Genomic DNA, 24,140 nt, shown 5'->3' with positions numbered 1-24,140 from the left:
CGTAACTCCCCTGTATCTAATGCTGTGGTGAACATTGCCACCAATCGAGGGACCAATATGGGAGAGAAGGTCATGTGGTATTCTAAGGGGAATCCGTCTAGCCCCGGTGCTTTGTTGCAAGCTAAGGTGTGTAAGGCATGGGTAATGTCCGCGGGTTGTATCCTCGCCTCTAATGACATACTATCCTGTTTTATTTATTTATTTATTTCAAGGGTTTTATATAGCGCTGCTGGACCCTGGAGTATCAGAGCGCTTTACAACAAGGTAGAACAATAAAATATAGGATAACAATAGGTGCAAAATTAGCAACGTGATACAGTATTGCAATACGTCATTTAAAAGGGGGGAGAAAAAGGAAGGTAAACTTACAAAAGGGCGAAAACAGCAAAAAGTGATAAAAAGTTGCATTCAGAATGGAAGGGGGGATAAGAGAGGAGAGAAGAGTGGACAAGCTCAGTGACAATATTGTTATATACCCCAATATTTGTTGCTGAGAAGTGCTTTGAGTTCACTTTTGAAAAGGGAGTAAGAGGGGATGCAGCGAAGGTCCTTGGGGAGAGAGTTCCAAATGGTAGGAGCATTACCAGAGAATGCGCGTGATTGGGTTTTTTGACATTTAAGTCTAGGTGGGATCAAGAGGAGGGAGTTGGTGCTTCTCAGGGACCTGGAGCAACCTGCTTTTTTTAGTTTGGTTGCAAGGTAGGAGGGGGTGTTTTGGTGAAGAGCTTTGTGGGTGATACAAGCGGTTTTGTAAGCGGATCTTCCTTCAATTGGGAGCCAGTTAAGATTTTTGAGGACGGGGGATATGTGGTCAAATCTTTTGCAGTCAGAGATAAGTCGTGCAGCTAGATTGAGGACAGATTTAATCGGAGCAAGATGGGTTTTAGGAGAGCCGGTAAGCGTGGCGTTACCATAGTCAATCCTGGAGAGGACAAGCGATTGGACAACGATTTTGAAATCATCGGCTGGAATGAAAGGTTTGATCTTCTTGAGGTGGTGAAGGGTGAAAAGAGCACTTTTGGCTGTGTTTTTAATGTGGGGGATGAGATTGAGATTCTGGTCGATGCTGATGCCTAGGGATTTAACAGAATTAGAGGTGGAGAGGGAGCAATTTAGAGCTTTGATATCGTCGATCCAGATTTGGATGGGAAGGGTATTGTTTTTGGGGGTGAAAAGAATGATTTCAGTTTTTTTAGGGTTCAATTTGAGATGGTTGAGGTGGAACCAGGCTTGTACTCTAGTCAGGGTGTCATTGAGGTGAAGGATGTCATTGTGGGATTTGATCTTGTAGTATAGTTGGGTATCGTCAGCGTAGAGGTGGTAACTTATTTTAGCTTGTTTGAGAATGAGGGTGAGTGGTTCCATGAAAAGGTTGAAAAGGGTTGGGGATAGGATAGAGCCTTGAGGGACACCGAGGGAGACAGGTTGGGGTTTAGAAAGGAAGTGGCTAAGCTTGATTTGCTGAGATCTGTTTTGAAGGAATGAGCAGAACCATTTATGTACCGTGCCTTCCAAGCCAAATCGAGCTTTGAGAGTGTTGAGAAGGGTGGGATGATGAACAGTATCAAATGCCGCCGATAGGTCAAGGAGTATTAGCAGTGAGGATTCACCTTTGTCAAGGGAGCGATGAATGTCGTCTGTGATGTTTAACATTGCAGTTTCTGTACTACAGCCTTTTCTAAATCCAGATTGAAAAACATCAAGGAGATTGAAGGCGAGGATATGGTTCTCTAGTTCAGATAGGACACATTTTTCCAGGGCTTTAGAGAGGAAAGGAAGGTTAGAGATAGGGCGTAAGTTGTTAAGGTCATTTGGGTCGGCAGAGGTGTTTTTCAGGATGGGAGAGATTTGGCCAAGCTGAAGGGAGGCCGGGACGCAACCAGTGGCAAGGGAGGAATTGATGATATTGGTCCATATAGGGGCAATGGTAGATTTGAGGTCTTGGACCAAATGAGCGGGAAGAGGATCCTTGGAGTGGGAGGAAGGTTTGAGTTTGGTGATGATGTTAATGATTGATGACTCTGAAACTGGACAAAATTCACTCCATGAAGCATTGTTTTTGGCTGTGAGTTCATTAGGAGGGGGGTGTGGATGAGCGGGGGTAGGAAGGGTTATAGAAGGGTCGCGAAGAGTGGGAAGACTGGACGAGAGTGACTTAGGAGTGTTCGGGAGGGTGTGTTGTGTGTAGGAGGGTTGGAGTGATGGGGGAGAGAGGAGAAGGAAAGTTCGATCTTATTGACTTTGTTAATAAAGAAGCTGGCGATTTCTTCGCATTTGTCAATAGAGGCTGATATTTTAGGGGGGCCAGTAGAGGTTTGTTTTTTAACAATGCTAAAGAGTTCTCTAGGTCTGTTTCTAGCCTGGTCAAGTTGTGAACGGAGGAAGGAGGCTTTTTCGTTATAGATGTGTTTTTTGTATTGGGCTCTAGCAGTTCTGAGGAGGACCAGATTGTCAGCGGTGGGACGATTTCTCCAAATACGTTCAGATTGTCTAAGGGACCGTCTTTCATTATTGAGTTCAGAATTGAACCAGGATTTGGGAGGGTTGTTTTTTTGTTGTTTGAGTTTAATTGGAGCAATTACATCAAGGGTTTCGAGAATAGAGTTATTATAATGGTTAGTTAGGTCATTGGTGCTGTCAGAGGGAGGGGGGAGAAGTAAGCGGGTTTTAATTGTGGATTCCAGTTCACCAGGAGGAATAAGGTGAAGGTTGCGTGTAGGTTTCTTAGGTAGGGTGTTTATGGGGGCGGGACGATTAGAGGGTCTGTTCACGTTGAAGAGGATGAGGTAATGATCAGACCAATCGACAGGAAGTATACAAGAGAGGGAGGCCAGGTCGTTGCTGGTTATGATAGCATCTAGGGTGGAACCTTTGTTGTGAGTGGGGGAATGGCAGAGTTGGGACATGTTGGTGATGTCCATGGTATTCTTCAATGTGATGACAGCAGGGTCATCACTTTTGTTCCAGTGGATGTTGTAGTCACCAAGGAAGAGATTCTTAGAGTGTGAGAGAGAAGCTTGGATAATAAGGTCAGACATCTCTTCAGAAAAAGAGATACAATTTCCAGGGGGGTGGTAGATGGTATGCAGCCGAGTGGTGGGAGAGTCGTGCATAAGGAGATCTGCGCAAAGGTATTCAAAGGATGAAGGGTTTTGTGATTCGACAAGCGAGATGTTATGTTCAGCTTTAAAATCTGTTTTGTAATCTTAGGGATCGTTAGGGGATCGAGAAAATGATCTATTATGTCCTGCTCGATAAGGATTGGGTACCAGTAAACTTCTGAGTAGTGTTGATGGAATGCTGAAAGGATATGATCTTGGGACCGTACTAAGTTGCGGTGGGGGTCTATTACCTCAGTTATGGGTTTCATGTTGTTGTCGTGCTTGGCTAACCATGCTAGTAAGGTGCTCGTTTTATCGCGTTCCTTGTGCATTCGGGTTGCATACGTCCTGAAATTGTAGCGTCGGAGGTCGACGCAAGCTGTCATATTTTCCTTCCTGGCCTTAGCTATCTGTGTCGCTGCCTCTTCCGATAAGTCATCCTGTTTAGTAACGGTGGTGAGGGGCTTTTTGGCCTTGGTGAGTGCTTGCTCTAGGGTTCGTTTTACTCCCACTCTTTGCTTAATACATTCTACCCGGGCTACCACTTTAAATTGTGTCCCACTCTATCAATGTGGAGGATGCTGTCCCTACGTTGTTTGTGAAGTAGTCCTGTATACTTTGCCCCTGGTCATGTTTGAAGACTGGATCTGCTAGGCAGTCCCGTGGGAGGCGCCATGTGGGGAATGGGAGATGCGGGGGTCTCCAATGTAATTGCGGAATATGAGCATCGTGGTCAGAAATGATCCTACCCATGTAGTCTGTGTGTTGCACTTTGGGCAGAACCGCTGCTGAGAATAAGAATCTGTCTAGCTGAATCTCAGGTTATGTGGGATGGAGTGGAACGAATATAGCTTAGTCTACGGATGTTGCATTCTCCATGCGTCAGTGAGCGTCCATTGTGTGACCCAGGCTCTGAATCGTTCTGTTTGTTTCTAGGCAGCTGAGTGTGTGGGTGGGGGGTGGAAGTGGTCCAGAGTGAGGTCTATGGTGCAATTGTAGTCGCCTCCTAAAATCTATAGTATGGAGGCAAATTGGGTGAGTAGCCCAGTGAGGCGTTCACAGAACTTGTCCTGGTCTACGTTCGGGGCGTATATACTTCCCAGTAGTACCGAGTGTCCATCGAGGATACCCTCTAATAGGGCATATCTACCTTCCTTGTCTACCACCCGTCTAAGTTCCTGAAAGGGGGTCCCTGGCCGGACCCAGATCAGCGCTCCCCATGCGTAAGCGGAGTATGATGTGGCACATATGGTACCGCACCATTTGGACTGGAGCTTGCTTATCTCGGTGTTAGTAAGATGCGTCTCATGTAGAAACGCGATCCGAGCGTTTTGGCATTTTGTGTATGAGTATACGGCGTGTCGCTTGCGTGGTGTATGAAGGCCTGGGCGTTAAGGCTTAGGATGCTGATGTCAGCATTCTGTGTCTTTTCAGCCATGTGATATCGTCAGTGCTCATTTGGATGGGTTGTACCTGCCGGAGCCTAGTGATCAATGAGTCCCCTGTGGTGTGAGCGGCACTTACATTACCATCTGCCTCCTATAGACATGTCTTGGGTACCCTGTTGTGTGTGGTTCCATGAGGGGGTAGGGTGATTCTGAACAAGGGTAGGAAACTGCAAAAACCGGGATCGGGAAACTTTCCCAATGCTGAGGACCTATCGCTGTCAGCGATACGTCCAAACCTACTCTCTCTAAACAGGAGAGTACAACGATAAACAATGGGGGTGGCAGTACGTGTTAAGCGAGGCATTTCGCCGATCGGGCCTTGGTGGGATCTCGGAGCGTCGTCTGGAGCATGTCAAATCTTGTCTATGTCACATATGTTCGAGAAGTAAGTGCAGGTTGTGTAGGTCATTTAGGGTTGACGGTGAGATCATTTCATGCTAGGAGGGAGTTCATTTGTCCATCCATCATGGTATCAGCTGTCTGGGGTTGACCATGGGAGGTGTAACTGAGTCCTCTCCGGAAACTGTTCCATCGCTATCATCCTCCTCTTCTAAAGAGAAGAGGTGTGGGGCTCAATCAATGTCCTCCGCATGGGAGGAGGCCTGTAGGTCAATCAGCGTTTGTAAGACCACTTGTCTCTCTTTCATGATTTGTTCTAGGTCCGGGACATCTTGGGTGCCGGTCCCGGCCATTGTCTTTGCCCCGCTGTGTTGCTGCTTCGGTGTGCGTCTCCTGGTGCGTGGTGATTTGAAGGTCAGGCCTCGTGTGGATTCTGTTCTGGATTGTTGCACGCAGTGGTGGTCCTCCCATTCATGTGCTTCTTCTGCACTTGTGAAAAAGGTAGCTGAGCCATTATAGAGTAATTTGAGACGGGCTGGGAAAAGGAGGGTGCCTAGGGGCTTTTCCATGGAGATCCTGGAGTGTTCGATGGCTGTCAATACTTGATCCCGCTTGTCCGAGATTGATGGGTCGGGCTGTGGCACAGTAGATGCGGCCCATGTCCTGGCGTTGGGCATGTTTTCGGGGGCGGTCTCGGGCACCGCGGTGTGCTGGGATGCTCTTGGTTTCCCCATTGTGGCGACTATGTAGGTCTCTTGTATTGCAAGCGTCTTTGAGGACAGTGGGGTGGGCGGCCTGCATTTGAAGCGTCTCGTTGTTGGACCGGGGGGGTCTGGTGGAAGGCTGGTGCCCTACTGGCAGGGTACTGGATAATACTGGGTCAATGGACTGCCGAGAGGAGGGGAGCCCCTGCTCCGGTTGTCACTGTGTCCAGTTTGCCTCCCTACAGGTTTTGGGAGGATGTATAGTACGGCGCGTGCTGGTAGCGGTGGGTAGGGCTTTGCAGGGGCCCATGGTGAGTTGACAGCCTGTTTGTATGTTGCACACTTGGTGGAGTATGTAGGGTGATGCAGGAGCAATAGAGATTATAGCACCGCCATGTCAGAGTCAGGCAGCGTCCATTTTAGGTGTGTCCGGGTCTCACTACATCAAGAAGGGGGGGGTTCACTGTAGTAGTGCCACCCCTGACAAGGATTCCAGTGGCTCACCTCAGGTTCGTTTATGTGGAATGTCCATGAAGGGCTCCTGGGTTGCGGTCTTAACAGCACCGCTCGTTGTGGGTGTCAGGCGCCATCTTAGGTCCAGGCAGCCCAGAGGAGAGAGCAGTCCCGCAAATTGTGAAGCTAAGGATGATTGTCGGCTTCCCTTCCACCCATTGCAGGGAGTCTGGTTGCTCACCGCCGTCTCGTTGGTGTAGGGTGTCCGGAGAAGGCCCCTGGGTCACGGTCTCAGTAGCGCAGATTGTTTCCTGACCTAGGCGCCATCTTAGGCCCAGGCATTGCTGATAAGAGGGGCTCCCTTGATCTTGGTCGGGTCTCCGACACCGCGGGTTGTAACTTACACCGCAAGTCTGTGTTGTGGTCAACCAGCGGCAGGAGTGGTTGCAGAGGTGCGCTGATTCTCGTCGCTGCTAGCAATGTCCGTTATAGGCTCCGTCACTCAGGTCCTGCAGTTAGGAGGGGGCGTACGCCATCTTGCCGCCATCAGCCCGAGTTCCGTTTTCTTCGGTTTTCCCTCGATAATGCCCTCAGTTATTGGGTCTTGGGAGAACTGTCAGGTGCTGCTCGCCTTCCGCCACTTGTCTGGCATTTTAGCTGTCAAGAATGGTGCTGAGAAACAGGTGATATGCTGACCCGATTGCGGAGCCTCAGCAAAGCACGTCTGCCCTCATAGCCGGCATGGCCACGCCCCCTATGTGTATATATAGTTAATGTAATATTGTGTATTTTATTTTACAATTTTGATGACTTTCCTGGTTTTGGTATTTTGGGTTTCACGATTTTTGTTATGTTTCCTTAGTATTAATGAGCAGGTGATATTTGTTATGTCTTTAGTTTTTGTTTATGATTTCGTTGTAGGTTTTCTGCAGTATTTTATCATCAATATGTGTGTTTATTAGTTAAGCGGAGGGTTGCGCTATTTCTACTATCAATATTTATTTAGTGATCTTTAAGTATGTCGATATTTTCATGATTAGTGACATTCAACCCTTCCATCTATCTATGCCATACCTACCTGCTCTTATCAATACTCTCCATGACAATTGTTGCAAGCACTAGATAATCATGGAGTTTACACAAAGTACAATTATTTTGAGCCCTGCTTCTCATCCATTTTCCAGACTGGTGATAGCCAGACCTGTTTTTGGATAAAGGTAGCATCTCAGGTCTCCCTGTCTGATTAGTGCAAAAAGGACCTCAGGAAATTACAGGCATGTTGAGTTTATATAGAGATTGCTATGCCACTCTCTGCTCTCAGGGAAGAAAACAGCAGTTAATCTCAGATCTGCTGTCTCTTCAGCTAAGTAGTCTCTTTCAGCTCCGCTCAGGTCGCTTCAGGTGCTACTGCCTTAGTCAGTAGCTTCCTTTCCAACTGACTCGCTCAGCGGTCCAAATATCTTTTCACTGCTTCCTCACACATTGAGCACTTTACTCCAATATTGTAACCAATTACAATACAAGCACAGCCTTCGCTGCACAATTACATACAAAATCTGACTTCTACAACGCTGAGATACAGGTAGTCTGCATATAGTACTTACCACACACCTATTCATGACTATTTCCACCAAGCCAAACTTTGTCTTGGGTTTCCAAATCCCTGGCCATAGAAAGTAGCCCCCCCCATTGGACTGACATTTTATCCGCTGTTATTCAAGGATTACCCGAGCTTCCTCTCATAAAAAATATTTGATCTATCTCTCTATGTGATCACTTGTGGAGTGTATTGTTCAGCTCAAAGAGGTCTCGTGACACTACACAATTAGGAACTTTGGAATCAGGTCGCAGTTTAGCCTGAATCAAATAGCGACATCTGAAGACATTTCCAGAAGAGGTTTGCATGCTTACTCTTCACAACCATGTTTGTTTTAGAGTTCGGGTGGTCCCGAGTGGCCATAGGCGTTCTCAGACTGCCTCTTGACTAACATAGGATGTCTGTCACCGAGATTGGCTTAAATAAATAACATTTTAGAGGTGGATTAGCACTCTACTATATATTATTTATGTATCGGTCTGTAGAAGTATTTCCAAAGCACAGAGCTGGCTAGCAACATGAGTAATTGGGTGCTGTACAGACAGCCAAAGATGAGTTGGGATTACGTGTTACTGCAGTAGGTAGGTGGGAGTTGATAGAGTGAGATATTCAGAATCTGATTTTGAGCTGGGTGGGAAATCCTTCATTTTCGGAGGAAATAGTGAAATTGGAGGAGATTCCACGAGCTGGATTACCTTTGCCTTGGGAATGGTCAGGTTTCCTAACCCTCATGACCGGGCAAGGTGCGGAGGAAACGGCAGCTCTGGGAGAGACATAGGAATAGTTGGGAAGTCCAGCAAGATCAGTGCCATCTTTTTCGATGTGGAACAGATCAACAGCTTTAGCTAATGTTCCAAGTTCTCCGAACAGAATGAAAGATGTGATTTGATATAAAAGGCAGAGTTAGTAGGAGTGTACAATCGTTTGGCATATTGGAACTTACTTAGTTTTCATGCCCAAAATACATTTTCTGAGTTATTACAAAGTGGGCAATATTAAAACGTATTTAAGTGTTTTTAATTGTGTGGTTATTGCTAGATGTTGGCTAGAAGAAAGGATCAGTGGGTGCACAAGATTGTGAATAATTATGGTTTTGAGCATTCATTCTTTTAATGCCAAATGGACACAATTGATAGAACATTCGATTTACTAAATATTTTCTGTTCCACTGAAAAACGGTTCTTTGCGCCTCTTTTTGCTTCTTCGTGCTGCTGTGGTTTGCATTGTGTACCCCCCTCTCGCATATGTGTTATTGGCAGTACTGAATATCCCTAGACCGAAAAGTTTATCTGAATGTTGCTGAAAACATTCTTGTTACAATGCATCAGCAATCAATGGCACTTACAGAGAAGTGACAAAGACAGTAGTTGTTACAATATTTGTTCTTTTCACTGGTTGATTATAGCATCTCAAGAGTTAACGGATTCTTTAATACCTTCAAGAAATTAGACGGATATCACACAATTGTAATATGATATGTTTTTTACCTTCCAGGGCCTGACTGTTTCCTTCTTTTTCGCTGTCCACAGGACAAGTGTCGTTCTTCCTTGTTCTCTGGTTTGTGTCATTGTTTTGCCCTGCTAAGAAGACATTAAGAATGTGACTTTCTGTAAACATACAGAGGTGCGTTAGGTAAATGCATAGACTCATTCCTCGCATTTGATTGTAAAACATTTATACAACAGTATTTTTCAGTTTCTGTGAGTATCACATAGGTTTCAGCAAGTTAATCAATGCCATAATTTGATTGTGTTGGTTTGCAACTCGCTGGCATTGACTTTCTTGGCAGTGAGTACCTTAGCACTATGTCCATCTGTATCAAAGCACAGTGTCTATATCAAGCTGCAACAACTGACTCAAGTTGTTTCGCATTGCTTGATACTTGCTCTTCATCATCAGCCTCATTTTCTTTATCATCCTCAAAACCCATCTACCTTTGAATTTGTATAACTTATAAAGGAAGTGATAAAAATCCATTTAAAAGCAAATGAAGACAAGAAATTAAAAGGAAAATTAGGTGTGAGAAAGTTAAGTTAATTGAGCTATTGAGATTCCTGGTAGATTGAAATTACAGACTGTGGGCTAGATTTGCAACTATTCCACACATAACCTATAACCTTTGAAGGATAGAGGACTGTTGGGTGAGATAAGACAGGGTCCTGAAAGCAGTGAGCAGTGCTAAACGAAGACACCAGTCAGTGTCATATCTAAAAGAATTCTGCTATACTTTCACCCCAGACAGCTCCAAGATAACTAACACTTCCATGACATATCTAGGACATACGGTCACCAGGAATCAAAATGTGTTCTGTAACATGGACATTGGTGTAGTCCAGCTTAATATTGCTAGACTATAGTGAGCACCCCTGTCTCCCTTATATGAGGAGTGGGGCAACATACATGCTCATTGCATGAAAACCAATACAAAGTTTAAAATAAGCATTGGCAAAGCCTTAAGATCTGGTGTTGGCCGCCAGCCTTTTGGCTATTCTTGTTTTCCTTTGACATGTTTTTTGTAAAACGTTATTGATCAGGAAGCAGCAGGCCTCATCAATCTAAACAAAAAAATTGACTAAAGGCAAAAATGTTTTTTTGTCTCTAAAAAAGCACACATTGACATAGTACTCCCTGGCACTGAAGAAAACTACTTTGTGTGTTGATGTGCCCTTCAGGAAAGGGAAGCAAGCTGTAACTCATGGTGAAGTCGGCCAGTGGCTAAAGTGAGCTGACACATTGCCCCCAATGGCTGAAGTTGATTGACACATTGCTGCTTGATGCACCCTTGAATCAGTGGAAGAAAATGTGAATGACAAAACCATAGACTAATGGATGAAGTCTAGCTGAAAACCCTTTTAGGTAACCATATTATGCACATCATTTTAGTAAAATCAAAAGGTATTAGCTAACACAGACTTAAAAAAAACCAGTCAGTCTGGCATTAGCTGCCAGCCTCTTCCCTTTGGGAAGGAAAGAAAGAAAGAAAGAAAACAAAAAAGAAAGTAAGAACAAAAGAATGAGAAAAGAAAGATCGAGAAAGGCCAAAAAATAAAGGAAGAAAGATAGATAGAGGAAGGCAAGAAAAAGAAAGAAAGAAAGAGGAAAAGGGCAAAGCAAGCAAAGAAAGAAAAAAGAAAGAAAGAAGAGGACAGAAAGAACGGAAGACAAGAAATGGAAGGAAAGAAAGAAAGAGGAAGGCAAAAAATGGAAGGAAACAAAACAAATAAAGAAGAAAGAAAGAAGGAAGGCAGGAAGGAAAGAAGGACAGATAAGGAAACATGAAAGAAAGAAAGAAAGAAGGAAAGAAAGAAAGAAGGGAAGAAAGAAAGAGAAAAGTAGCAAAGAAAGAAAGAAAAATGTAAGAAAGAAAGAAATAGAAAGTAAAGAAATACAAAGGGAACAAAGAAACAAATAAAGAAAGAAAGAAGGAAAGAAAGAAGGAAAGACGGCCAGAAAGAAATGATTAAAGACAGGCAGGGTTGTAAAGATAGAGCACCCTCCCGAGCTTATATTCAGAGTTAATGTGAGCTGCTGGTATGATGTGAAAAAGCATCCTGCTATCACATCATGCTCTACAAACAAAGGCTACACTAAAGTAATGACAACGTAAAATCAAAAACACTAGCACTGAAGGGAACTGTGAATGTGCACCTTGTGAAAGTGGTAAAAGCAGTAACTCAAAGTGAAGGTAGCCAATGGCTGAAGTAGGCTGACCCATGTTAAATGCTGCAGTGGGTGGAAGCCAAATGTGAATGACTCAAGAATAGATCAATGGGTGAAAAGAGGTCGCTCAAAGCCCCTCTATGTAAGTATATTACACATATTATTTTAGTAAAATAAAAAGATCTCCGTTAACGTCAGTCCTAAAAAATAGAGAGGTTGGGGACAACCCAGCTCATCCACCAGAAAAGTACTTTAGTGATGTACACTAACGTTCAATTTTTATGTTCACTCTTGAGACACAGGTGATTGAACAATACCAACTACACATTGGCATGACACCGGCATTCAACTCCAACTAGAGAACCAGTTCAGGAGTGAGATGAACAGCATGAAAAGCATGGATCACAATCAATACTAGAAAAAAGACAGGTGTCGTAAGTGAAATACGTGTTTTTAAAATCCAAATGATGAAAAATACATGCCCTGTGCATCACCTGGTTTAAGTCACCACACAAATCCGTATGCTAAAAAACCTTAATGTACTATTAATTTGCAATCTCTCCTTCACACCATCAATTTTTTGCCATTGTTCTGGACGCAGTTCACCGAGTCATTTATATTTATATTTTGCAGCATACACTGAGAATATTCAGTTTATAGGTGTGTGTGTATAAGTGTCTCAATTTGAATGACAACAATATGGACATACTTATATTTGGTTGCAGGGATGACCTTTAGTCAATTTAATTTTGACCTGTGTCAATAAGCACTGTTCTGGTACTTTGTGCAGTAATAAAAGATCTAGACCGTCTTATTGATGAAGACCAACCACTTTCACCAGAGGTAAATTTTTACAAGTTCATAAATGTGCCATCTAAAGTTCCTGTCAACAGTGTTACCTCTCTTGCCCCCTGCAAATGTATACACATTAACATAGTCTACCATTTTGCTTATCTTGACTATGGAAATGGTTTCACCTGCGTCTGCCATCTGTATTATCTGTCACCTCTGATCATCCCAAATGTGACATCATTTTTCTTGGTGTCCATTTTTTGAGACGAAGCTGCATTTTGCTATTTAGCTGGGTGAGCCCAGTTAAATACGAGAAATATGTTGAGAGGTCTAGCAGGTCATGGTAGGAGACCTCCCTAAGGCGAATAATGTAATGCCCAGGGAAAACAAACAATGGTCTAACCTTTTTGAAGTATTCTTGGTATTTTCACCTTTACACCTGGGTTCAGAAGATTAACATTCCTGAGACTATGTTCAGTGTTACCCTCATATCCCTTGGGGGTCCACATAGTTCAATGACAGCCACGGAGTCTTTCTATCTACAGTGACTTGTTCAGATTTTACAGTGGTATCTGTCATCACTCCTCATTCACGATCGCTTAGGTGGCGAGACCTGAATGTTGCACATGGTAACACTCCTCCTTTAAGGTGCTTTTCATTTCCTTTTCAGGAGTCTCAATTTTCTCCTTGATCTGCAACGTTCTCAATTCTCAGCCACTATAGTGGCTTCACCGGCATCATTAAGAACTGCACCTCTCACCATTTCCACACACGCCGCCACACCTCGATATCTAGAATTTATGAAGTTGCACTCTGTGGATTGAGTTGGAACAATTACCAGAAATGTTATAAAGTGAGACCCCTCTCTCTTTAAGTTGGTATTGAAATAAATAGCTGTTATTTATACATTGCCTCTAGATGTTTCTTACTTTCCAGCAACTGTAGTTTTTGTGTTGTCCTACTCTGTTCATATTGTCTCCGCTGAGAAATGCATAAGCATCAGATGTCATAGTTCTTCCCAGAGCCCTGCCCAATATTCTTAGGATTATATCTAATGGATGTGGGAAGTACACTCATCCATTTTCTCACATCTCAGGGTGTGAATGTCACTTATGTGCCTCCATCTTATTTATGTATCCTCTGTACAAGGATGGCGGCCTCCTAACCTCTGGCCACGTCTCTCTTACTGAAGATGGCGAGGAGGCTGCCTGGGCATAGAAGAGAACCAACCACTTGCTACTTGGACCCTGGGGTATATAAAGAAATTGACACTAGTCAGTTCTAATGGGTAAGTAAATACATTTTATGCCATGCTTGTCAATGTTCAACAAGAGCTGGAAAATCTATTTTTTATAATCTACCAGATTTGAATCCCAGAGAGATTACTAAGTCAAATAGGGTGATCAGTTTCTATTATTGACCAATTGTAAACAACCATGCCGTCCTCTGGAACCAAACCACACCCAGAATACTTTGCATCTTTGTCACAGGTACGGATTCCGGTGGGCTACTTACTTGTACATTTAAACTGTGTATCATGGGTCCACTCTACACGCCCGGAATTGTTTAAGCACCTAAAGTGGCTGCTCGTTCCCGGCTCTCTGGAGTAGTTGCCATTACAATTGTAGTAGACAGAACTGCCCACCACATACCTATCTGTGGAGAGCTCTGCAAACGCACTTGTATTTGGTGGGGGACATAGTTCTGCAGGAAGAAACGAATCAAAAATTCAAATTAATTTGGGGAGTGGTAGCATGGAATATAACATGACAGAGATTGATGAAATACAGACACTTTACACTGACATCTGGGTCCAGATTAATATGGGTGGCAGTTTTGCTGTTTCAACAACACTTTCTTCCAGTAGAGGTATAATAAAGGTGTGTTATTGCACGCATTTCATTTCATCTTTATGTAGCAAACCTAGGCAATATTTTAACCATTGTAAAAAGCTTTCTGCTAAAGGTAGGTAGTTAACAGTAATGCAACATGCAGATGACACTACCCTCGTTGTTAGGGAAAGCGGTAGCCTCTAATGAGTACTGGCAGCTCTTGGGGAGTACGGCACCAATAATAAACTTGAGGTGAAGACTGATAACTCCAAAATGTTTGTATTTGATCATAAAATAAAAAAAGAAGGAAGATGGTATTTGAACACAGTACCTGGGTGGATGGGAGCATAAAGGCTAGGGTCCTTCTTTTTATATAAAACATTTTTAATCCCCAAAAAATAAGCAAGATAAAGATATACGTTTTTAAAATAGTATGTATGGACATGCGTGTCAAGAGGTGTACAATATGATCACAGGCTTTGTAAGAAAGTATCAAGTCCCACAGTAGCAGTAAAGTAATACATGATAAAAATCCAGATAAACAGAATCCCCATCCACATATCCATAGGTAGCCTATTTTTGTAATTAGTATGTATCATCATCACATTATATAACCCATAAGAATGAGAGAATAAAGCGAAAAATAGAGAGAAAAAAGGAGAGAAAGAGGAAGGCAACAGATATGATTACAATAGGCTAGGTAGTACTGGAACCACGTTTACCTAAGGTAGGAAATATGATGAAAACCTTTTCACTCTACTAGAGACATGTATCCTCTTTGTTCGAAAAGTTTTAGCCCCCTGGTTCTCTTTCTCCTTGGCCAAAGAAAGTTTGACTTGTGAAAAACTGGAGCAGTCATGGAGAGCTAGGTATTTTTAACACAATAGGGATATTGACAAATCAGCTATCAAAAAATATTTCAAATCTATTTAGGAAGCAGAGAAACTGTATTTTTCCACTATTTGTGAAGTGGCAAAAACGTCGTATGTGCAATCTTGCACATCTCCAATGACTTTCTTCGTCCCAAAGCTTGCCCTCAAGACTATGACCCTTCTCAGGGTTTCTGTGATAAGCTGACTGACTTATTTAAACAAAACACTGAAGATTGAAGCCATTCAAGCTTGCTTAATTTCTAGTAAGCTAACAGTAGAGGTTTTGTAAAAGGTCCAAGGTGGGTCACTTTTTAATGCCTCTCTCACTGAGTTCAAACCTATCATGCTCGAACAATCAGAACATGATATCTTGCTTTGTAAATCTGGCTTTTCCACAGATCCCTGTACTCCGTCTATTCTCAAGAAAGCTTTTGAAGTCATTAACCTGATTTTGAATTTTATTTTAAATCAGTAATTCATGTTGGCCTTCTTGCAAAATAGGTGGAAGATAGCACTAGTAAAACCTCTGCTGAAGAAAGCCAATGCAGACCCTAAGTCTCTGACACATGTTATACCTATCTCCTTGTTCCCTACGCCAGCTAGAAAAAAATGTTACCTTCCCATTTGTGGAATATTTGGAAACATTCAAACTTGTTGACCCTTTTCAATTCAGTTTGAAACCATGGCATTCTACTGAATTACGCTCTCCTAGAAGTTTCTGAATCCTAAAGACGGCATTCAACACAATGTTGCATGATATCCTATAAACAGCATCTTACCTACATTGGAATTTGGGGCAATGCTAGGCCATGGCTTCAATCTTTTTTAAAGGATAAGAAGCAGGTGGTGACAATGATCCCTTTTAGATCAAAGGAAAAAGTACTGAACCACAGTGTCCCCCAAGGTTCATACTTGAGCCCTATCCTATTTAATGTATATATGTCTCCTGTTATCACTTTTATCAAATAATTTGGTATCTCCACTATGTCTTATGCTGATGATACCTAATTGATTTTGTCGCTGGATAAAAACTCTTGTGGCTCCGAATAGCACTTCAAAAACGGTTTCTCCCAAGTCTTCAGATTGATGAACTGTAATCACTTTAACATATAAAAGCAGAAAACAGAAATTCTCTGTTTTTCACATAACAATCAGTTCTCTGCCTGTGATTGTTGGCCAGGCTATCTTACTATGCCTCTTTCTCCCACAGGTGTAGCTAGGAATTTGGGAGTAAACGTTGTCAACGATCTATATTTCCACCACCAAGTCACTACAGTCTCTGGGATTTGTTTTCTTTGATCAAATCCCTGAAATGGTTTTTTGAGTTCCTGTCTTTGATGGGAAGGAACATGGTAGTCCATGCCTTGATTACTTCAAGGATTGACTGCTGTAATAGTCTTAACTTGGGCATTCCTACAAACCTAATCAAGAAACTTCAGGTATGTTCAAAATGCCGTAGTTAGACTTGTTCTTAAACTTCCTCCTAAAAGTTTGATTTCCAAAGGTGTAAGGGAACTCCACTGCCTTCATTGCAAAAGCGGATTTTGTTCAAATCTTTTACCATAGTCTCCAGGTGATTTAATCAGACTGGTCCTAAATTTAATTCAGATCACTTTGTCCTATACTTTCCTCACAGAGTCTTAAGATCTGCCAATAATAAACTCCTGCAGATTCCAGATTTTAGGTTGGTGACCAGGTGAGGCAGATTTCTCTCTGTACTCAGTGCAAAGACCTAGAATCGATTTCATCTCGCTCTGAGACAAAACTAAAATAATGCTACTTTTAGACAGCTTCTCAAAATGTCGCTATTTTCCAAGACCAGGTGTGCTCTATAGCTAACATTAAGTTGTGACAAATACTCAGTTTAAGGGATCTGGTAGCGAGATGCCCATATGGGGGTTACTGTTGCGCTTTCTAAATGGAAAAAAAATCAAAAGACAGGAACAAATTTCAGAATTGCCCAGGTCAATTCCTGCAGTTTAATAAACTCACTGCAGCGGCACGCAGATGCTGGACTGGCTTTCTGGGATGACCCCCATAATCACATATGCTGAAGTGTGGCTCACTGGTTAGAGGAGGCAGACCTGGAAGCAGAGGTCAGCCCGGAACCAGGGTTCAATTCCCGGCTCGGCGGGGTCTTGAGTCCTAAAATGTCCATGGACTCGACAATTCTCGCTCCGGTGCCTACTCGATTCACGGGTTCACACTCTGCGACTCTGGGCAATAGCTTGCTTAATCTCCACAACGGCCCCCGCGGCGGGATGCCTGGCTTTCACCTTGCGGATACCCTGCCGGGGTTATCTCACAGGGGAATACCAGGACGGGTTCCCTAAGCAAGCGCTTAGAAACCGCTTGGTGATTTGCGCTATATAAATTCCTGTACATTTACATATTGTAGGACGTCAAAATGGGGGCATATGTGTCTCCTTGATCTATAAAGTGTTGCTGCAAGATTGGATACATGACCCCAAGACAATTGCTCTAAACGGACACATGACACCGGTGAGTTGATCACAGACCTGGATTGGGGCAAGGTGTTGGGATATCATGAGGGAGTTCCAGGCAATTTTAGATTTCAAATGCTGCACTTTAATATCCTGCACAATGCTTACTTAACCCCACAAATCTTTAGAAAGAATTACCCAGTACACAGAAGCGACTGTCCAAGATGCGCACAAGCAGCTGCTGTCTTTCTTTACATTGCATAGTCCTGTCCGGTGGTTAGCAACAACAGGGGCCTGGTGACAGAGGTCCTGGCCGAGCTACTGTCATTGGGGGTTGAATGGTCTTTGAGATGCTGTATATTGGGCTTACACCCCAACCCAAAAAAGAGCAAAATCGAATATAGGTTCACATCCTTGGTTCTGTACCTAGAGGTACCTAGAGGCCCCTCTGATACAGATGTGGTATAGAGACAACTGAGAATGGCTACTGGCTGAGTAAATAAGGATTAAACTGGAACAAACTAACAAAAAAGTATCTGATGACATTCATGACTGGAACACAATTTCAGACAAAATCCATTATGCAGCATAATTTTCCTTTTTTGCCCCATTATTTTGTTAACCCTGCTGCATAATTTGGCCCACAATTGCTGCATAACTCTAGCAGACCTGTTACATTGAGAGAACTCCCATAACCTTCTCTGCCCCCCTCATTATGAGAATAATAAATGTGAAATTGGTACCCACTCTGATGTCTGGTACTACTCATTCTAGTAGGCTTTCCAACTGATTGGCCTAACTCAAATCATATATTTAGAATTTTATTTTAGATCATTTTATTGGAAATAGAGCAATCAAAAGAACAATGACAGTAAGCATTACACATTGCAGCACCAAGTCTTAACCATACAAAATCAGTCTCCCGTCAGCCTCCAAAAATCCCTGACACCCTACTCACCCATTAAAGATTTACAAGGCAGCAGTAGAGTCTGAACATTATAGCCGGCCCCTTCGGGAGCACGTAGTTTTCTCCGATAATCATTCAATTTTCCCCCTAAATTGATCCATTTGTTTGGACAGCCCCTGCTTTCCCGTTAGCATGCACCTCCATGTCTCACTTACAGTCATTCAGTTGTGGGGCTGGTTCTGCCCTCCACAGTCGTGCAATATTGCCCTTGGCCACCATCAACCCCAGTGTATTCAATATCTGATCCATACGGGTTAGGTCAGTTGCTTCCCAAATATTCAAAAGTCATCACTTCGCAGAGGTCTCCATGTTACTCCTACAAATAATTATTTGAACAAGTAACCACTGACTCCTAATAGTGCTGAATTACCTGACAACTCCATGTCATTTGGAAAAACCTTCCTGGTTGTCCACAGTTCCTAAGACAGAGTGCAGTTGTTGCCCTGCTCATCTGCACCATGCAGGTGCATGTATAGTAGCATCGGTGTAGAATTTTTAATAGCACTTGGCGGACCTAGATCTTATGGCCACCTCTGTAGGGGTTGCCAAGGCTTCAGGCCATTCATCAATATATTTAGAATGTTGTTCGGTTAATCGAGGTACACATCTGACTAGAAGTCATTCTTATAAATCAAACTCTGGCAATGCGAGGAAACTATCCGAACATCTTTTTAAAATATGCGTTGCCCTTTAGTGGCTTGCTGAAATCTTTGCTGTGATAAGGGCTAACCTCACACTTGAACCACCCTGGGCTGAGTATCTGAATAAGGTTTTGACATCGGTGAAACAATTGGAATAAATGTTCAAAAAGAAGAAGAAACACCTAGTTGGACTTTGTACTTTAGCTTACATTTCTGATTACTTTTTACAAAAACCTTTACTTTGCGGACTTCTTGTGTGTGCTTTAGTACTTTTCATTTTGCATTGTTTCCGCCAAAAGGACAGTGTCCTAGGCAAGTTGACACCTTAGTTGGCAGGGTGTTCAAGTACCGTGATAGCACCTTGATCCATATGAAAAATCAATCTCGATATGACTTTTATCATTAACAAACTGTAATTGATGGATGTGCAATTAAGGTGGGCACTGGCAGCCATCTTTAGTGTGTGTTTGTAAGACTTTGACATCTGGAGGGGCTAAGCATGAATAAGCTTAGAATATTGCACATTCAGTGTTTAAAGCAAGAACATCTGATATAATAAAAATTTAAGGGGCTCATTTAGACTCTCATGGACTGTCCACTAGTCCACCAGGTGCGTGACGCTCGTGGCCTCAAACGCCCTTGAGAAGGACCATCTGCCCTATTTAGAGATCTCTGCCTGCCTAGCAAGGATCTCTGTGCTGTGATGAATTCTGTTTTACAGCATTGGATGCATTTTAAGAGGGCACTATGTTTAATGTACCTGCTTTGCAAATGTTTTTATTTAGAGAAAACAAACTCCCAAAACTGTTTGTTATCTCTGTCTCTTTACGCAGGACGTTTTCTCCTTGCACACATCGAGCATTCTTTATTTTCAAGTGTGATGCATTTTAGACACAGGCAAGTAAAATGAGTGATGGTCTACCTACTCGCAATGGAGTGGATGACCTTAACTGTGACCAGTAGCCCCTTGGTGGTCAGAGCAGTAGTTCAGTGCTTTAAACTAGAGGAGCCGGTGGAGGCTCACTGTTGTAAACTTGGTGCTCCACCTAACTTTTCATAGATCGGTGGAATCCCTAGTTTGGTGGGGCAATCGCACCGCCGTTCTCTAAACAAGGTGCTAAATCATTTGAGTTCTTTACCTTTGCTGGGAAAAGATGCACCTGGTTTGTCTTGAATTTTTATACTGTTGGAAAGGGAATTATGAGTAGTGGTAAATGTATATCTACTACTGGCAATAAGGCCACTAACACAGTCTAGGGCTCAGAATAGGTCTCAGAAAATTATTCCTATGCTCAACCCTTTGTAGCTTGGCTGTGAGCAGGCAGGATTAACTTCAGAGACAAGTATGTAAAGCATTTAAAAACACCAACTCAGTAAATAATTAAGACACATGCGCACAATAAAAATCCAACTCAAATTTATAAAAATAGGTGATATTTTTATCTCTAAAATTACACAAAAACAAGAAAAATCCACTGTTGGGAACCATAGATATGAATTTGTAAAGATTTTGCACTATATAGCATATAGAAACCTATAGCACCTATTGGGACATCTGGTTGTGCTAGACCGGGACAACGTCAAAGTTTAAGTTTCAGGTCGACCGAGATGGAGCCCTGCGCAGCTACCCCTCGCAGTAGGCCTTGGTCAAAGTTTTTACCTTCTGACTTAGAAACTTTCCTAGAGCTTTTTCTCCTGGGGTCCCTCGAAGCTCTCCACTAGTCTGAATTTGGTGTGTTTTTTCCGGCTTGCCTTGTGACAAGCTCCTGTCAAACTTATGGAAGTCAGACCTCCGGGGCTTTTCAGAGGTACGAACCAGAGATTCAAGCCAGCTCATGCTTGAAGGTGTGCGACTTGACTCTCGCGGTTGGTCCCGGACACCTTTTCTAAGTTCAGACTTAGAAACATTTACAGAGCTTTTACTCGCAGGGATCCTCGATGCTCCTCACCAAGGCGGATTTGGTGAGGATTCACCAGTTTGGGTTTGACCAGCTTTAGGACAACCTCTGAAAGTCACACCTCTGGCGCTTTTCAGCTGGATAAACCTGGAGGGCTGGCCGGCTCGTTAATGAGGGTTGCCGGCTTGGCTGGCAAGGTCGAGTTGGTCCACTTTTGGAACTTTTTTGCAAAGTTGCTCCAAACTTCTTCAAACTCTGGAACTTCTTCCTGAAGTTCCTTTGAGGGTCCAAAAGTGTCCAAAACTTGCTCCAAGGGTCTGAAAGCTACAAGATGGTCCTTGAAAGTTTGGTACTTCAATTCTCACAATCCACTTGGACAAAACCCTTACAAACCCACTGCAGTAACTCCAGGCTGAGGATTCTTGATGGTGATGGTTCAGGTGAGCTCTGTTAGCCTGTAGCTTGCAGAGAGTCCACTCTTTAGTCCTTTTGAAGCAGGTTTGATCCAGAAGGCTGTAGTTGCAGATAGTGCAGCAGGCGCAGTGAGTCAGAGTGCACGGCCTGGCTGGGGCAAATCAAATTTCCAGCATGAACCGATCTTCTTCTGGTATGTTATGTTATGTTATGTTAACCAGGGTTTTATAAAGCGCACAGCTACTCTGCTGAGTGTCCCAGCGATGGTTGAGTGTGACTGAACTAGACAGGAAAAACAAGTGTACAAAGCGCAAAGTGTTACGTTATTGCTGAAACAGCCATGTTTTTAGGGCTTTTCTGAAAGTAAGCAGATCCTGGAGAAGTCTCACAGCAAGTGGTAAATCATTCCATAGCGTTGCCACTTTCAGCCGGAAGGAGCGGCCTCAAATTCGAGAGTATTTCACCACCTGAGTACAGACTAGCGCCAATGAGGCGGAGCCAAGAGAGCGTTGTGGATGATAAAATTGCACTCTCTTCCTCGAGTAAGGGGCACCATACCCATGTAAGGCCTTAAAAGCGAGCACCAGGGCCTTAAACTGTATCCGCTCATGGATCGGAAGCCAATGGAGAGAATTCAAATGAGCAGACATCCGGGTCCTGGGGTCAAGAAAAAGAATAGCTCTGGCCGCTGCATTTTGCACTTCTTGAAGGCGGGTAAGCAGATACTCAGGAAGCCCCAGATAAAGAATGTTTACGTAGTCCAGCCTAGAGCCAATCAAGGCCTGGACCACAATCTTCCTGCAAGGGATCGAAAGTAAAGGGAGAAATTGTTTAAGCATTTCAGGAACCCAAAGCACTGTTCAGCCACAGTCTGAACCTGTGGCTTCATACTCAGAAAGTCCTCCAGTTTTACACCAAGATTCTTTAGAGACGATACTAGGTTAGCAGGAGGGTGCATGTCCTGCAGCCACCAGGTATGCCATAAATTGGTAGATGGGCAACCAAAGAAAATGATCTCTGACTTATCGGAATTACATTTAAGTTCATTCAGATGGAGCCAAGAGAACACAGCCGACAAGCAGGCCTTAATAGCTTCCCCCTTAAATTCCGAACCCTTGTCGCATGTAAAAAGGAATTGGGTGCTGTCAGCGTACGACACTATGTGACTCAACAAGACTAGCCAATGGGGACATGTACAGATTGAATAAAGTTGGACTGAGCACCGAGCCCTGAGGTACACCCACCTCCAAAGGGGGGATTAGGGCGGAAAAAGGAGGAGCCCACACAGTTTGTTGTCGCCCTGACAGAAAAGAGGCAAACCATTTGAGAACCGTCCCTCTAAAGCCAGCCTCCTGGAGTCTCTTCAGGAGTCGGCTGTGAGGGACGGTGTCAAAGGCTGCTGAAAGATCTAACAATATCAGCATCGCCTTGCCACCTTTATCCAAGACGTCCTTAATGTATTCCGACATTTCCAAAAGTGCTGTTTCGGTGCTAAAATTCCAGCGGAACCCAGAATGGTTCTGATGCAAAATGTTGTTAGTCTCAAGAAAGGCAGAAGTGACTGAGTGAACATATTTTTCCAGTGCTTTGGAAAAGAGAGGGAAAAGGGAAATGGGCCTATAGTTAACGGGAAGCTGTGGATCCATATTGGGTTTTTTCAGAAGGGGAAGAATCTGTGCTTCCTTCCACTTGCCTGGAACCAGCCCCTGCTGCAGGGAGGTATTCAAAATCTGTTTCACATAGGGATTAATGGAGGGAGCAATTGATGCCAGAGTAGACGCAGGTCAAGGGTCAGAAGGAGCACCTGATTTCAGGTTCTTCAAAATGCCCAATGAGGTTGCCAATGAAAGAGGAGGAAACTCCGTGATGAGAGGGCAGCACACCGGAGGGTCAGGATGGGAGGGGACGTTATCCTGAATATTAGCCTCATTGGAGCTAGGGAAAGTGTCCTGAATCTTTCTAATTTTGTCAGCAAAAAATAGGGTCGTATGATCCACCCATAGTGCTGAGGGGGAGAAGGACCTAGTCACAGCATTAATGAATGCAAATTCCTTTACTAATTAAAAAATCTCTTTATTTGTATTCCCGGCAGCTTCTATTCTGCATGAGAAAAATGTTTTCTCTTTGAGGATAAGTTTGTGGTGCAGTTTAAGTGCTTGTTAATACGCAGTTTTCTCCCTGCTCTCAAAGTTTGCATGAGAAAAATGTTTTCTCTTTGAGGATAAGTTTGTGGTGCAGTTTAAGTGCTTGTTAATACGCAGTTTTCTCCCTGCTCTCAAAGTTTTTCCGCCATGCTCTCTTGAGTCTTTTGCAGGTCCTCCGGCTTTCTTTAAGAGCAGGCGTAAACCAAGGAGTAGAGACTCGAGAGGTCAAGGCAGGAAGAGAAGAGGGAGGGTCGAGCTCTGCTGCCCGAAGCAGAAGCCAGTTGTCCAGGACAGTAACATTGTCTTCCACATTACCACTCATGACGAGTGGATGTGAGTCAAGGGCCACCATCACCGCTTCGGGTGCAATACAATGGTAAGGTCTAAAACTGCCCAAACAGGGCTTATTCTGATGTTAGAGGGTGCGGTCTCACAATGGACTCTAAATTCTAAAAGAAAATGGTCGGACCACACCAGTGGCCTAGGTGGAGAGACATCTAGGTCCCATGTGGAAAAGACCTGGTCAAGAGTATGGCCCTTTTTGTGAGTCAGGAAACAGGGATTCAAGTTAAAGATATTCAGCGCCTCCGCTAAGCTAGTAGCATCAAGATCTATGATTTTATCCATGTGGACATTAAAGTCCCCTAATATTAAACAGTGTTTATGTTTAAGCACACTCGGGGCAAAGGCATTACTAATGGCTTCACTGAACAGCCCAGCGGGACCCAGTGGTCTATACACAAGTAAACCGGCCATGGATTGATGGGGAGATATTACCAGATGGAAACCTAAGGTTTCAGCCCCTGCAACATCTTCCGAGTGGAGAAGCACGCA

The 24,140-nt window shown here is 43.5% G+C and overlaps 1 protein-coding gene across 6 annotated transcripts in view; it reads right to left on the bottom strand.

The window, feature by feature from the left end:
• The window catches only part of LOC144819223 (uncharacterized), a 278,149-nt gene that overhangs the window by 195,198 nt on the left and 58,811 nt on the right, over nt 1-24,140 (bottom strand). For 4 of the 6 annotated variants that reach the window (XM_078677195.1, XM_078677210.1, XM_078677228.1 and 1 more), the window contains exons 2-3: nt 13,610-13,798; nt 9,130-9,222 (exon numbers count right to left, since the gene is read on the bottom strand). In XM_078677195.1, the coding sequence (XP_078533321.1) occupies nt 9,130-9,222; nt 13,610-13,798 (282 nt within the window). The remainder of the gene's footprint in view (nt 1-9,129; nt 9,223-13,609; nt 13,799-24,140) is intronic. The other 2 variants (XM_078677218.1, XM_078677204.1) reach the window with 1 other exon arrangement.

This window comes from Lissotriton helveticus, chromosome 1_1 (assembly GCF_964261635.1).
Source record: "Lissotriton helveticus chromosome 1_1, aLisHel1.1, whole genome shotgun sequence".
NCBI lineage: Eukaryota > Metazoa > Chordata > Amphibia > Caudata > Salamandridae > Lissotriton > Lissotriton helveticus.
The sequence above is the reverse complement of the archived record's forward strand: the minus strand, read 5'-3'. Positions and strand labels throughout refer to the sequence as shown.